Raw genomic sequence first — 16113 nt, forward strand, 5'->3', positions numbered from 1 at the left:
CACTGTGAAAACCACATTTGACGTGAGAGGCTCCAGGAAGCGGGACATGAGGCAGTGGGGAGGCGAGGAGGCGCGCGTGGGGGCAGCCCGGGCCCCCCGGACCCCATCCCTGGCCGGGCGGGGCGCCCCGCGGCTCCAGGCCGGGCGCGGGCGGGTTAGGCTCCCCCACGCCCCGTGTAACCCGAGCCCGGCCCCGCCTCTCCCCGCGCACACCCGGGCCGGCCGGGCAGGTCGGGGCGGCGCGCCGTGAGTCACCGGAATCTAGGTGGGGCCCGGGCGCCCCGAGCCGCGTCCTCCCGGGAGCCGCCTCCCTGCGGCCTCTTCCCTTTTGTCGCGCTGCCCGCGCTGGCGGGCCAGTCTCCGCGGCGTCCGAGCCCCGCGCGCTCCTCTCCTCCGCGCCGCCACCGTCAAGATGCTGCGCTGCGGCCTGGCCTGCGAGCGCTGCAGGTGGATCCTGCCCCTGCTGCTGCTCAGCGCCATCGCCTTCGACATCATCGCGCTGGCCGGCCGCGGCTGGCTGCAGTCGAGCGACCACATCCAGACATCCTCGCTGTGGTGGCGATGCTTCCATGAGGGCGGCGGCAGCGGGTCCTACGATGATGGCTGCCAGAGCCTCATGGAGTACGGTGAGTGCCGCCGCCTCCGGGAAGCCCTCCGGGCTGCGGCTGGGCCTTCCGCCGATCTTCGGAGACCGCCCCAAGTTAAAGGACTGAACTGGGGCAGCGGTAGGGAGTGATGGCAGTGGGGTGGGGAGGAGTGTGTTTAGAGCTTAGATTCAGGCATCAGACCTGAACAGAAGAAAGCAGTAGCAGCTTTGAGTGGCCAAAACCAGACTCAACACTGAAACGAAAACGGCCCTAGTTTAAACTATGTTTCCTGTAGGCTTTGTCGGTTATGTGCCAGAGGAGATTTTCAGCCGTCGAAAAGGTTTAGGTGAGGAAATACAATGAACAAACTGTATTTTCTTGAGGACCCACTGAAATCTCTTACCATTCCACCATCTCCTCTGATTCCTCACGAGATTAAAATAAAATATTAAAATATGTGCCTTCACCAAGGTCGGTGTATCGTTTAACGCGAACTAAGTGAAAGCAACAAAAAGGCCCTTTCCGTCCAAGTGTTAGCAGTCATGATTTCAAGAGGGACCGCAGTATTTTTAAGCAGCAGGCTAGTTCTGGTTAGCTTTAGGGGGTGTCTTTTGGACTTAAGTCCGCCATTGTTGTTTAGAAAAACTTACTTTAATCTGATGTAAAATCGACGCAGCAAACACATCTTCCACACCAGCAAAAGGAAGCGGAGTTGACAAATTTCATATAGTGCAGATCGAGCGTTTTATTTTTCCAGCATGGGGGCAGCCCTGGTGTCCTACATAATAGGCAGGACTGGAGAGGAGCACAGTCCTGTCTACTGCCACTCCCTTCTTAGGACAGTGGGGAAGAAGAGCCCGGATCTCTTGTCATTAGCAGTGTTTTGCCTGGGGTGCGGGAGAGGAGGGTTTAAGTAGGAGCCTAATCCAAACTTAAGCTAAATGCTACTGAATGGGGCCTCAGCAACTGAATTTAATAGTTTTAAACCCAGAAAGAAGGCTACCCTGCCGTTTCTCATTCCCTGCCTAAGACCCATTAATTTGATTCTTTACTCTGAAGTGGCCCACGGCTTCCAAGCACAGTGTTTATTTGTGGTTCTGGGGGCCCCTATCCAGAGCTTGGTGCTGTATCTTATCTACTGTGGACTGTTTGGAAATTCCCAATAGGAGCTTTCCCGCAAAGGGAGGCATGGTCCTCGTTAGCAGCTAATAAAATGTAAAGACTGCATGGAATTTCTCCTTTCCTTAGAGTCTGTGTTTTTTCTCTCTTAAAACAAATAGAGCGCCTGCCAGTGTTTCTATTATCTGAGATCTTTTAGGTTTTAAAAGGGAATTAATATCTTTGAAGTAATATGCTTTATCTTTTAGTTAAAACGCATTGGAGCTCAGTCTCTTGTAGGGGAACTTAACAGGACTGCTTAAATAGGTGTGTTTTTAAGCAGACTTGATAATCATACTTCAGAACAAAGACTAGTACAGACCCAAAGAGTACTCTGCAATCCTCCCTCATGTGAAGTCAACTTAGTGCACCACAGGAAGAGAGGAGCTGGTAGAACCACCAGCTATTGCTGGGACATGATCTGGCCTGCAAGGCTCTGGCTGTGACTCCAGCCCTCTTGGGAAACTCACTACAATGCAGTTCTTATTTTTCTTGACTTGCAAGATGAGCTCACCTTTGTAGGGTGTGGTGTCTTGAGCCTCAGAATGATATAGTGCTTTGTATATAGAAGGGAATAAACAGGTTTTGTTGGTTTAATTTTTTAATTAGAAATCTAAAGCATTAACTCTTTTAATGCTAAAGGCAACACTGATCCAGTGTATAAAATATGTTTCAAATTGATGTAGAAATTGGTCTTCGGTAAAGTTCAGTTTTCCAAGTTTAAAAAAAATCTATTGCTACCTTTACGATGCAGCAAGACTGATATTCGTTAAGCGGGTGGTGGCTTTAACATCCCAATTAAGTTACTCCTATAGACCTTTGCAAAGATAAGTATGTGTCAATAACACATTAGATGAAGCTTTTGTGCAAGACCTAGAATCAAATCATGAATCCAGGATCCCCTGTCATTATTTGTCCGTGGGAAGAAGGATGTAGATGTGAACTCCCCAGAGAGAGGTCCATCTCAGGTTCCTGTGTCAGAGATGAGTTGAGTGTTTATTATACTTACACTTCATTTTTTCTGCCATTGACTATTGGCTAGTTTTGCTTCACAAATATCGAAATTGTGGATTCCTACACTGTAGGGCGATTTTCTAGGCATCTCCAACTTTGGAGATTTTCAGATAACCAGTAAGGCTTTTTGGAAAACAATATGTTTACAGGAGATTTCTCTAAAATGTAGTAAGCAGTTTATACACACTCCTACACATGTGTAAACACAACAAGGAATAAGGTGGATGGCTCTAATTAAAATGATATCTTAGGGGTGTCTGGGTGGCTCACTGGGATCTGCCTGTAGGGCTCCTGGGATCGAGCCCTACATCAGGCTCTCTGCTCAGCGGGAAGCCTGCTTCTCCCTCTCCCAGTCCCCCTGCTTGTGTTCACACTCTAAATGTGTCTCTCTCTGTCAAATAAATAAAATCTTAAACATAAAATCAAATAATATCTTAATATAGATGATTGAATGTGTTATTGACTCTTAAAAAACTTCTTGATATGTACTAGAGTGTAAATGTTGTGATTTACATTGAGTAAATACGATTAAGAAAGTATATCTTTTTATTACAAAGTGCTTGACCATCTCTTTCTATTAATTAATATTCATAACATTAGTATGTTCATTTTGATATTAAAAGCACAGATTATTCCTGGCAAGTCTTGGCAATTATACTAATAATAGAGACGTTTTTGTAAAGGGAAATAGTTTCTTAGAACTATGTAAAATGCAGAACATGATACTACCCATTAGAACGATGTAAAATGCAGAATATTATATTCCTCACAGTTATTGATGGTTTTTTAAAAGAATTTCAGGTTGCTACATCACCTCATTTTCCCTCATAAATGAACTAAATTTCCCCCTGAAATTTGCATTTACATGATATTAACAACTACAGAAATACCCAGTTTCACAAATACCCATTTAATTTTTAAGCAAAATCATGAGCATGTCGAGCATGGAGAGAATCTCACATTTATATTTGTCCAAACAGGAAGAGAGCATTGCAATGATTGGTCCGATTTCACCCATACATAAAATGCAAACTTGGATTTGCATGCATGTTCTTGCATCCTGTTTTTGTTCTGCCAGGCACCCTTTCTTCTCCAGTCTTAAGAAAAAAATACATCAGGAGATTATTTTAAATATCAGTGATACAGATTTCAAATCCAAAGCAGGCACCTACTTGTCAGGGTGGAGACTAAGGGTGATGAGTCTATGCGCCAGGAACGGCAGTGGGGACCCAGGGCAGCTCAGTTAGAGTGCCTGCCTCACAAGTACAGAACCTCCTTTTTACCAGATGTCTTTGAATACCGCACAGTGCATTGAATGGGCTGTTTTCTGCTTTTTGTTCTTTTTTTTTTTTTTTTTTTTTTTGGTTTGTTTTGCTTTTACATGAAATCAGTCTTAGGTAAGTCCAGGAATCAGAGTATTATAGGACCTATTTTTAGATCATTTAGCCCTATGGTTCTTAAATGTATAGGAGATGAGAAAGATAAGCACAAAGGGAATAGGTTTATATCGCTCTAAATTCAACTTAAAGGATTTCATGTTGAGATTAGGCTCGTGAGACCCTTTGACGGGGAGGCAGGGTGAGGTATAGAAATGTTATGGTTTTATGAAATTAGGCATTGGTGGGATAGATTATTCACTGTGGGTGGATGTTCATGGTTTTTACACAGCAAAATAAAAAATTGGCCACTCAATTGATTTTCATAATTAAAAATATAAATTTATATTGATTTATAAGATTCAGATGTGTGGGAACCAACGACTGGCTCACTGGCTGCATTTAGCAGGAACTGCCCGGAAGCCTCACTCCCTTTTAAGTGGCCTTGTTTTCTCCTTGCTAGCGGACACAGACGCCCAGGCTATTATAGAAGGACATAAGAGTGCACCTGTTCAAGCTTTCACCAAAGTCTTTACTCATCAACACCACCCACGACAAGCTAAGCCTCTTCCCTTTGTTCCACAACTTAATTCAGTTCTCTGGACGCTGCTCTCTGTCTAAAAGTACTTGTCTTGTACTGATGGAGCTCAAGTATGCTTCCACGTAAATGCTACTTCCTAGCCTTTTTCATCTGACCCACTTTCAAGTCTGTGAGGATTGCTCCCCGATTCCCTGCTAGATATCTTGTCTATGTTCATGGTACAAATCCCTGTGTTCACATCTTCCTGGGTAGGATGGTTTCCCCACTGAGGCTTTAAAAGAACACCATAAAGAGAGAACGTATCACGGTTCTATAAAAACCCAGTGGTAAGTAGTTATCATCAGGCTCCGTTTCCGGAGAAAATGTGGAGCATGTAAAGAATCTCACACCAGCTGGATGCCATCCCATGGGACCTTGACCTTGCTTTACTGCCTTCTAAAGCTTCTGCAAACTCGCTTCTTCGATGTAGATATTTTTGGAGGCCTGTGACGAGTTGTTCTCTTGATTTTTGCAAATCAACATGTCCAGACGAGGGGCATCAGCATTACCTGGAAGGTGGTTATTTCACAAGATAGCCACGTGATTTGTAAACGCTTTCCAGTTTCAGAGGCCCCGGCCTGTGTTCCTGCCCATTACCTCCTCATTGGACATGCCCCAGTCTTTTTGAATATATACTCCACCCATGGGTTATCTTTAACATTTTAATTTTTTCACCCATGATTTTATCCAGTTTTCAGTTCTGTGACCTAAAGAGTCTGACATAAAGAACCCTATACAACCAGTATGAGATCTGACCTGTTCTCAGATTTACTAGGTAGGGCCTTTGTACTATTAATAGCTGAATCTGTTGTTCTGGAAAGGAGCCCTACTCAAATTGGGCGGCAGGTTGGTGTCTGCAGGACACTGAGTAAGGGGCTAGGCCAGACTGTTCTGGTCAGGGTATGGTAGCCATGTATAAAACTAAAAAAAAGGGGCGCCTGGGTGGCTCTGTGGGTTAAAGCCTCTGCCTTCAGCTCAGGTCATGGTCCCAGGGTCCTGGGATTGAGCCCCGCATCCGGCTCTCGGCTCAGCAGGGAACCTGCTTCCTTCTCTCTCTCTGCCTGCTTCTCTGCCTGCTTGTGATCTCTGTCTGTCAGATAAATGAATAAAATCTTTAGAAAAAAAAAAAACTAAAAAAAAAGAATGCAGCAAATTCATTAAAAGAAAAACTAACTTTGGAGGAACGGTTAGTGCCAAATGTTGCTCACAATACTAAAAATATTAATAGTGCTCTCATCTTACAGTTTTGTTGTTGTTGTTGGTCCCCCCACCCCGCCACAAGCTTCAGTTTGGTTAATGGTTCCTAGCTTGGCATTCAAGGTATTTATTTATTTCTACTGTCTACCTATTTATTTATTTGGCTCCTTTCTTATCAGTTGACCTCACTGGTCTTTTCCTAGCTGTATTTGACTTGCAACATCGTGTTTTCACATGTCATCACTGGAAAAAAGATACAGCATTTTTCTCATACAAAAAGTTTAAAAGCATTTCCTAGGGAAAAAAATCAGAATTTCTTCAGTGACTGTTAGTGTTGATTTAAGGTTTATTCTTTGCAAGTGATGGCAAAATTAGGTAAGCTAATTTTCCAAATGGATCTTTAATGAATCCTATTTACAAGTGGATTTATAAGTCCTCTGGTTTCTTTGATAATAGGAACTTGTCCAAATGGCACTTAGAAAAAAAATTAGGACGTAACGGATCATAAATAACACCAAATTCATCTTCCCTTAAGGGGACAGAACAAACAGAAACCGTTCCTGCACAGAAACACGGAATCTGGTTACCTGGAGTCCTACCTGATTTGTGGTTTCTGTTCAGAGAGTGCTAATTGAGAACAAGAATCTTCCCCGCCCTCTATCACAAACCACAATTAGGAAAGGCAATACAATTTGCATATAAAATAATAATGGTGTCTTCACAATAACTTGTCTTCACAATGAAGAAGCACATTCTGCCTTTGAAGAGCCAAAGACCATCCGTCTGTTCAGTCATGGACAAGTTTTTAAAAAAATTGATGTTTTTCTGTTGGGTCAGTAGATAACGGTATAATTTAGATCATGGTATAATATAAAAATATAAATAGTTCCCCAAAGGTTTGGGTAAATTTGCAGGTATTAAGCTCATTCTGGGTAATTAGGTAAGACCAAAGGTACTTGGGGGTACAGACTCATCTCAGCTTTTCAAAATGTATGTCATGGAGATTTGCCATGTCTACATGGCTGTTGGTCCCCTTCTCAGGCAGGATATTGGGCTGGGCTGACTCTGCTCAGACCTGGGAGGGTCCATCTCATCATTTTACAGCAACCTAGTCATTGATATGAGAAGGCAGGTTATCTTACTCCATATTCATCAGCCAGATCTTCAAAACCGTGCCAAAATCTGGGTCTTCAGTGATAGATAAGTGATTCATTCTGGGTGTTCCCATGCTGTAGGAGCAGATTACATGCCTTCTACTTCCAGAGAAGCCTTTCTTAAGACAAGAAGCCACTTAATTTGCCATTTTGATTTTCTTTAGACTCAGCATGTTACGTAAACAAGTCACGACGGAATTATTTCACACAGCATACGCCAGGTGCTTAACATGGGCTGTGTTTCTGTTTGTGCTCACCTGTTGGCTTCAGGTTAGGTGACCTGGCTTGCTGGTTTCTTAATTTCTTTCAAGTATTTCAAACTTCTGTAAATTACACCTCAGCTATCATGTTAGAGGGAGTAGTAATAACAATAGTCTTCCCCAAATAAATAGGAATAATTATTGATGTTACTCTGTGAAGCTACATCATGCACGACTTGTTTAGCTATACTTACAAAACCTTAATCTGTGACTGTCAAAGTTTGGTTATCAAAATATGCTCTTTGTTAGGGAGTTTTATTGTTGTTATTGAGAATTCACATTCTGCTATGCAGCTTTCCCCAACGTTTGCATTCCTCTGCATGCTTATGTAGATGTCACCTTTTGTTATGGTTTGTAACCTGTGAACTCAAAAGGAAAAATCAGTATCTACTTCTTTGAATTTAATAGTTGGATTTAATTGATGTAATGATTGGTGGTAGCCATAAAAAAAAAAAAAATCTATAGAATGTGGCTATAATTGACGATGGGTCACATCCTGAAAATTACATGCTCTTGTTTTTGCCAGGGCTGATCTGGTCTCATAAGGAGATTAATAATCTCTCTCAGTTCTTCTCACACTTTAGCATGAATGTAAGAAATGTCAGTAAGGTGCAGATTCCTGGGTACTACCTCTTGAGTTCTGATTCAGTGGGTCAGGAGTGCACCTGGGTGGATGTGTAGGTCAAGAGCGCATGTTCGTCCATCAGTGAATGAATGATTGGATAAATAAAATGTGGGAGAGCTGTACAACAGAATTTTTTTGGCCACAAAGAGGGATGCAGTGCTGGTACCTGCAAATACGGATGAGCCTTGAGGCCACTAATCTAGGTGAAAGGAGACAGTCACAAATGGCCATGCTGTATGGATTCCATTTATAGGAAATGTCCAGAATAGGCAAACTGATAGAGACAGAAACTAGATTAATTGTTGCTGGAAGCTGGAGGAAGGGGAGAATTGTGAATGACCTCTAATGGATATGGGGCTTCTTTGGGGGGTGATGAAAATTTTGGAATTATAAGCGGTGATGATTGCACCACCCTGTGAATATAGTAGAGACCCCTGAATTGTATACTTTGAAAGAGTGAATTTTATGGGATATAAATTACGTATCTGAAGAGTCATGCTTTGGATTTATCCAGGTTGTAAATCAAACTCTGCCTGAACCACTCACAGTGGCAATTGCTATGTGGCAATGGGCAGGTCACTTGAACTTTCAAAGTCTTAGTATATCCTCATTTCTAAAGAAATGGTGATAAACATTTTTTTTTTTTTTAAATTTTAAGTAATCTCTACACCCAACGTGGGGCTTGAACTTACAACCCTGAGATCAAAAGTCCCATACTCCACCAACTGAGCCAGCCAGGTGCCCCAGTAAAGAAATGATGGTAGTATGAACTTTCAAAGGGTATTGTGGGGGTGTCTGGGTGACTCAGTTGGTTAAGCGTCTGACCCTTGATTTAGGCTCAGGTCATGATCTCAGGGTCGTGAGAGAGAGCCCCACATCATGCTCTGCAGTCAGCGTGGAACCTGCTTAAGATTTTCTTTCCCCTTCATCTGCGCCTCCTCTGCCTCCCTCTCTTAGGAAAAAAAAAGACATTAAAAGTTACTGTGAATATTTAGTGAACTAATGCATGTCCAGTTCTTAGCACAGTGCCTGGCCAGGGCAATTACATCATCAATGTCAGTTAAGCCCTCTAGAAAGCAGGTTGTGTGGGAAGAGATTTTTGAAATCAGTGCAGGCTGCACAACAGGAATTACTGACTGGAATTGTTAACCTGGGTATCATGGTTCTCCTATTTCCATGGGCTGACGGTAGAACAATACAAGACTAGAGGTGTCCACGCAGATTTTCAAAATCAGAACTCAATTTTCACTTCATCTTGATTGTTTTTAAGAGTCCTATCCATCATTAAGAACTCTTGCGCTATAAATTCTGAATACTTCAGAAGTTAAAATTTAGACAAACAATGGGATATGTTTATACCTAAACTTGTTATAAAAATCAAAGCTTCTTTATAATTAAATCACTTTAGTGCACCTCTCTGTCTAGTCATAAGTATGCTTTTCAATGGTTATTTTGGCACAGGACCAAACATTAATACAAAACAAAGATCTTTTTAAAGGTATTTGAACCATTTCCTAAAGATATTATAACTTAATTTTTCAATACCAAAAGTGTTGTTTATTATATGTTATGTTAGAACTTGCATGAACCTTTTATTTTATTTATTTATTTTAAAATTTATTTATTTATTTTTATTTAAAATTTATTTATTTTATTTATTTATTTGAGAGAGTGCAAGACAGTGAGAGTGAGAGAGAGCAAGAGCGTAGGGAGGGGAAGAAGGAGAGAGCCTTTTAAATATACCTGTTTATATGGCCTCTTTATTACGTGAGAAAGAGTTGAATGAATTCTAACTTTCATTTCAGAGCTAGAAACATTTACCCCAAGTCTGAGGGGAGAAGGTATTACCACAAGTAATATATTAGTGCCTTCCGTATGAATTGCCTATTCTTCCCTTGAGATATGGAGATGCTTAATTCCCATCAAAAACACAGTCTTTCCACCAAATATAAGTAGTAGAAGATTTAAAAAAAAACTTCTATTGATACTTCGATAGGTAATTTTTAAATGTGGCCTGTGTGTCTTATTCATTTCTTTTCTCTTACAGCGTGGGGAAGGGCAGCGGCCGCCATGCTCTTCTGTGGCTTTATCATCCTGGTGATCTGTTTCATCCTGTCCTTCTTTGCCCTCTGCGGACCCCAGATGCTCGTCTTTCTCAGAGTGATTGGAGGCCTCCTGGCCCTGGCTGGTAAGACAGGTTCTTCATTCTTACCTTCAGTAGGCATCTCTGTAATACTGTCCAACCCACAATCCTTGACAATTACACTTCCAGGTCTGTTGTCAGGAGATGTGTCACCATGCGCAAAAGTAACGGAGACATGGGCTTTTAGGTCTAGGTCCCTTTCCTCCTGTGTCTCAGGCAGTACCCCATGTTTCCAGTCCATGCTGCGTGACCCCACGTCCATGTCCAGTGACACCCTGCTTTGAGGGACCAGAGCTGACAACAACAGCTGACAACAATCACTGCACTTTTTCCATTGTGGCCCCAGGGCTGTCCTCCTGTGAGCCCCATGCTGAGCCCATTTTGCTTATAGAAGGAATGTTACAATCTTATGATGTAGCGGGTCATAGAAAGTTTTTCTGCAGTGGGACAGGAGACCCTAGGATGGGCCAGGTCCAGAACTTGTATCATAGAGCTGATTCTGCAGTATGGGAGATTTAGTGATACAGGTGGGTGTGGTCAGAGTGAACATTTATTAATGGAATACCAGACCTAGGGCTCTTGGAGCACAACTGGTTGGCACCACTGGGTGTAGACTTAGTGTCTTAATGTTATAGAGCGAAAATGTGTTCCTATCCTCTGACATGGCAACAGACATGGGAAATATGATGTGAAAAGAATACAGAGCACAACATAGCACGTGTGTGCTCATTATAGCTCCATGGAGTTATGCATGTTCATGAAAAAAGAAAACAAAAGTCAATTTAATCAAGTTCTTTTTTTAAAAGTTGCTTAAAATGTTAATATGATTAATAGTAATTGTAATTGGGTGACTCTAATGCCAAAGAGGATAGAAGTCTTCTTGACCTGTGTTTTCTTTCTTAGATCCTCCTTACACTCCTCCAAGAGAAACACTCCGGTGTTTCTCTTCCCCCAGCCTGGAATGCTGTTCCCTCTGACCTCCATCTCTCCCTTTCTATTTACTCCTCAGATTCTCGCCTCCTCTGCAGGCTTTCCTGGTATTTCTCTGTTGATCATTCACATCATTGGCTTGTAGATTCATTTAGTTACTCATTTATTAAATGAATATTCCAATCATGTGCTGTTAAAGATCAATATTGTCAAATATATGTGTGTGTGTGCACACACATGTGTGTAGGTGTATATATATTATTTTTACTAGCCCTGAAAATATTTACTGTGTTTGGCACAGGAAATACCAAGATGAAAACCTACCACCCTGCTTTCAACGGTACACCAGAGTTTTGCACTTTTTACTTTAGTAAACACAATGCTTACACAGGTACTAAAGAAGGGTTCTCTAGTTGCCTTTCGTCTGTGTTTCATATAATCAGCATTCTGCTCAGTGCCAGGTCTCTCTGACATACAAGAGTCAATAACATGTTCTGGCTCATGTCGAATAGATCCCCCCCACCCCAAGTCCCTTTCATTGACAGGAAGTGGATTTAACACTTATTTAAAGACAAAAACCAGTTGTGGAAGAGGGAGTTGACCTATTGTTCCCTTGCATTCATTTGTGCATTTGTATTCACTTGGGGATGTTTTTCTTCCCTTTAGCCGTATTCCAGATCATCTCCCTGGTGATTTACCCTGTGAAGTACACCCAGACCTTCAACCTTCATGCCAACCCTGCTGTCACTTACATCTATAACTGGGCCTATGGTTTTGGGTGGGCAGCCACGATTATCCTGATTGGCTGTGCCTTCTTCTTCTGTTGCCTTCCCAACTATGAAGATGACCTTTTGGGTAATGCCAAGCCCAGGTACTTCTACACATCTGCCTAAGGTGGGAGTGAGCAGAAGATCACTGCTGCCAAGATGGATCCCAGAGCAAGATACTGCCTTCGCCAGCATCCTTTGAACCCATTTTGTGGGCAGTGTTAATCTCATTAAACTAGTCAATGCTAAAATAATTTGGGAGAAAATATTTCTTAAATGGTGTTACAGTTTCATATTCATCTTTTATATATGTTTTGTAAACAAAGCTTACTTCTTTAAACTAATGACCTATAATATGCCAATATCCCCTTATATCTATAAATACCATTTATATGACATTTGTAAAAGAATATGAATATGAAATGTAACCACTGTATAAGGCAAAAATGAGAAGGCTTCAAAGATTGGACTGACCTGATCGAGTTTCTACTTTTCCCAGGTGGAATGGACTGTGTCCATTAAGAGCCAATGAAAAGAGAGAGAGATTAGTAAGAATTGTCAGTGACCAAAGATCCTAAAAGAAATGCAAAAAATAAATATTTTCCAAGCCTTCACTTATTTAAAGAAGCTAAAAAGCTTCCTCAATGCATATTGTTTGTGAGAATTTCTAACTAATATCCTGATCTTTTTTGTGAAGCTTTCTGTTACCATGCTATGGCAACTAGGAAAGTATTCTTTCATACCCAAAGCCTGCAGCATTATTAAGGCCTCCTTATGTAGTGAAAGGTTAAGATGAAATTTTTTTCTTTTAAAGTGGTTTATAGGGTTGGGGTGTGGGAAAATGCTGTATTAATAAATCTGTACTCTTTTGTGTCTATATGTTCAGGAACACAGTAGATGGATTCAAAGATGGGCTGGGTCTAATTCATCATGACTGATAGGCATGAACCAGTGGTTTAGTAAAGCTTTCGGAGCTCCATTCCTCTCACAAAGTCATTAAAATAGCCGAAGGAGAGGAAGTGGCTTGAATTGTTCATCTCAGGTTTGGCTGGGCTCTAATCATATAGACACAGCTTCTGGTAGATTGCAGTTGTAAACACCACCTTCAATGTAGACAAACCTGGTCTTCCTTGGAAAAAGAGATACAAAATACCTGATGTGAGACACACAGAATTCAAGGATGTGAGATTTCTCTGAATGGCAAATAGAGGATATATCACATGGACTATTTTTTTTTTAACCATTTGTATTTACATAGTGAAAACTAATTCATTTTATATATCAAATTATTATTTTGTAAGTTGCAGGATAAGCAATTGCAGTTTTCATTATGAATTTTTCCCAATAAACCAGGTGTTTAATCTTGTTCCTAGTTTGTAGTTTTTGGTCTTGCTTTTTTTCCTTTTTCAACTCTGGGGAAGGGAGTTTTTAAAAGATGCTTTGGATGGGACAAAATAATAAGAACATGGGATAAAATGAGAAGCAGCTTTTTCTTAGCTTGAAGGATCTTGCTTATTTTAGGTTTCCCATAACACATTTGAAGGGACTTTCACGGATTCAGGGAGTCTGCTCCCTGGACTTCTTCCTCAATGACCAATACCCAACACACAGATCCTATACAGCCTCTATCCAGTGCTACCACCAGAGGGAAATGGCCTAAGAGACTTCTCAGGGAATGTTGGTGTGGTTTAGCAAAGGTTCATTCTTCTCTCATCTTCCTGCTTGAAATGGGATCACTCAGGGAGTGAGACAGCAAGTAGTTTCTTCTATTCCCCTTGTCCACATTCCTGTCTGATCATGGTTTTACAGTATGGGTTGTAGGTTAATTCCCCTTAATTCCCCTCTGGTGTGTGGAAATGTGAAGATGGGTTGTTGGGTGGCATACTGGGAGACTGGACATACTTCTTAGTGCTTCTATTGGCTAGTTGGCTCTTGGTGGTCAATTTTTTTCTGTGTTTTTCAAAATATGAGGTTAATGTTTCTCATCATAAATTTAGAAGAAAGTCACCTGGGTGATTATTTATACCAAAAATTTTCAAAAATTCCGTGGCCAATAGAGGACTTGAAGTGATAACTAACAATGCTAAAAATGTCATCCTCTAAAACAGAAGTAACTCAACAGATAATGAATAGCTAGACATTAAGAAACTAGAACACCCATTTTACCTCAAAAGTATTATCAGGTACAAGGTTCTCTAAAGTGAGCATTCCTGTCTTTGGATACTTCCTTGTCCAACTGTCTTCTTCACCTCCTTAATAAGTTACACACTATATTCTAATGATGCACATTTAGAAAAAAATATGGCTTCCTTGGATCAATGGTCTATATTAACAGAAGAATTTCAACTTGAAATGTTTATAACAAAGACACACTGAGTGTTGTTACTTTGGCTAAAATGTTTCACTTCTTTCAGCCTTGTTCAGGAATAGCCTTGTTGATTGATTTTCACCAGAACAGATACATTTATGTCATAAATGGAGCTATAGAATTCCAGAGCATTCTGGAGAGTAATGAAGAATTTGACTAAGAAACCATCTGAAGACTAACAATGCACTGTATGGCATTTCCCCCAGTAAAGCTAGCTTGGCTCTGTAAGTATATCAGGAGTCTCCACCCTTTAAATAAGCAGTTATAGGTTCCCAAACAATTATCTCACACTCATGGTATAAGTAATCAGATATGCTTGGTGCCATCTACGTTGAACGTAACAAAGAAGTAATATGTCAAGTTCTTTCAGTTGTCACATGAGATAACTATGGATTGTAATTACTTTTCGCTTCAAAACCATATACTGCAGAACTGACAATAAAGTTTGATAGGCTTTCCTTTTCTAAGGAAATGAAAACAGTGGGAGAATATAGTCCTAATATCATCATGTTGGTTTTTGCTACAAACCCCTGCTGAAAGACAGTCCTATTCATAAAATAAACATGAATGCTGAGTCAACTTGTTTTGTTTTTCTAGGCATACCCAAAAAAGCCATATTTGAAACTCATCCAACTTCGGCACTTGCTGGCTGTGCAGGCTTGGGGCAGTTTACTTTCCACTAGCCTTATAACCTCATGCATAAAATGATTGCAAATGATCCTTTTCTCCTTCAAAATTCTTTGATTCAGTGTGTTTGTATTTGTTAATTTACTTAACTATTCTTGGGAAAAAGCAAATATGGTAAAGTGAGGCTATTTTTTTTTTAATATGGCTCTTTTCCAAGCTGACTTTCACAGCTAGAGACAATGACTAAAATGTTAATACTGTGATGGAATTTTCTTTAATTGAAAATGAAAGAAGATTCCTATAGTTGGAAGAACCACTAAATAAATGAATGTGAACTCTATCATGAGCATAAGTAACCCTAAGGCTTAGAAGAAAAGCTTTATGTATATTCCAGGGAACTTCTGATTCAAGATGGTGGAGTGGACTCCATTAAATCCATCATTTCTGACTAATATGGGAAAAAATGTAGAATAATAAGTAAGTACTAGAGGAATTAAATCCATACCAAGATAAGAGTCCATTAGCTGACCAGAGGCTTTGTCAAATTTGAGAAGATGAAAAATGAGTGATATCGTCAACACTGGAGTGAAGCCACCACCCTGAATAAACTCAACTTGGCTGTTGGAAAGTTAACAGCTGTGCTGCCTGATAACTGGCAAAGAGGTGTGGAGTTTGGGGATGCCTGGGTGGATCAGTTGTTAAGTGTCTACCTTTGGCTCAGGTCATGGACCCAGGGTCCTGGGATTGAGCCCCCAATCAGGCTCTCTGCTCAGCGGGAAACCTGCTTCTCCTTCTCCCACTCCGCCTGCTTGTGTTCTCTCTCTTGCTGTGTCTCTGTGCCAAAAAAATAAATAAATAAATAAATAAATCTTAAAAAAAATAAAAGAGGTGCAGAGCTTGGAGCTGGCAGAGAAAAGAGTAGCTCTGGGAAAGGGGGAAGATGTAAATCAGGGCAATTGGTCTGCTCCATGAAGAGTGTGCCCATTGGTCTGTCCCCCCTTCCTCCCACCAGACTTTCCTACCCCTTAGAGAAGGGAACAATTGACCTGTAGGCAAAACCCAGAGATGACGGTCACCCTTATTAAATAGTATTGTCTGTTCTAAGTGCTTCCCATGTGCTAACCCATACAAATTCATCTTGACCCTCTAATATGGGTTTAGTTTATTATTAATTACTCAAAGGAGGAATGAAAACATAGGAACATGAAATAACTCTCAAGATCAGACAGTTAGTAAATAATAGGAATAATAAGTGCAAAATATGGTATTTGGTGTAGTGGGGAATAGTATACCAGGTAATTACCAGGTAATACCAGACGAGTACTCG

At 41.0% G+C, this 16113-nt stretch overlaps 1 protein-coding gene across 1 annotated transcript; it reads left to right on the forward strand.

Moving 5' to 3' along the window:
* The first annotated feature begins 225 nt into the window (after positions 1–225).
* On the forward strand, positions 226–13157 carry PERP (p53 apoptosis effector related to PMP22). The gene is made up of 3 exons (XM_059177444.1): positions 226–626; positions 9999–10139; positions 11691–13157. The coding sequence occupies exons 1-3, from the start codon at positions 413–415 to the stop codon at positions 11915–11917; spliced, it is 582 nt and encodes a 193-aa protein (XP_059033427.1). The 5' UTR covers positions 226–412; the 3' UTR covers positions 11918–13157.
* Positions 13158–16113: the final 2956 nt, after the last annotated feature.

The sequence above is a fragment of the Mustela lutreola genome, chromosome 6 (genome assembly GCF_030435805.1).
Source record: "Mustela lutreola isolate mMusLut2 chromosome 6, mMusLut2.pri, whole genome shotgun sequence".
NCBI classification, from domain to species: Eukaryota; Metazoa; Chordata; class Mammalia; order Carnivora; family Mustelidae; genus Mustela; species Mustela lutreola.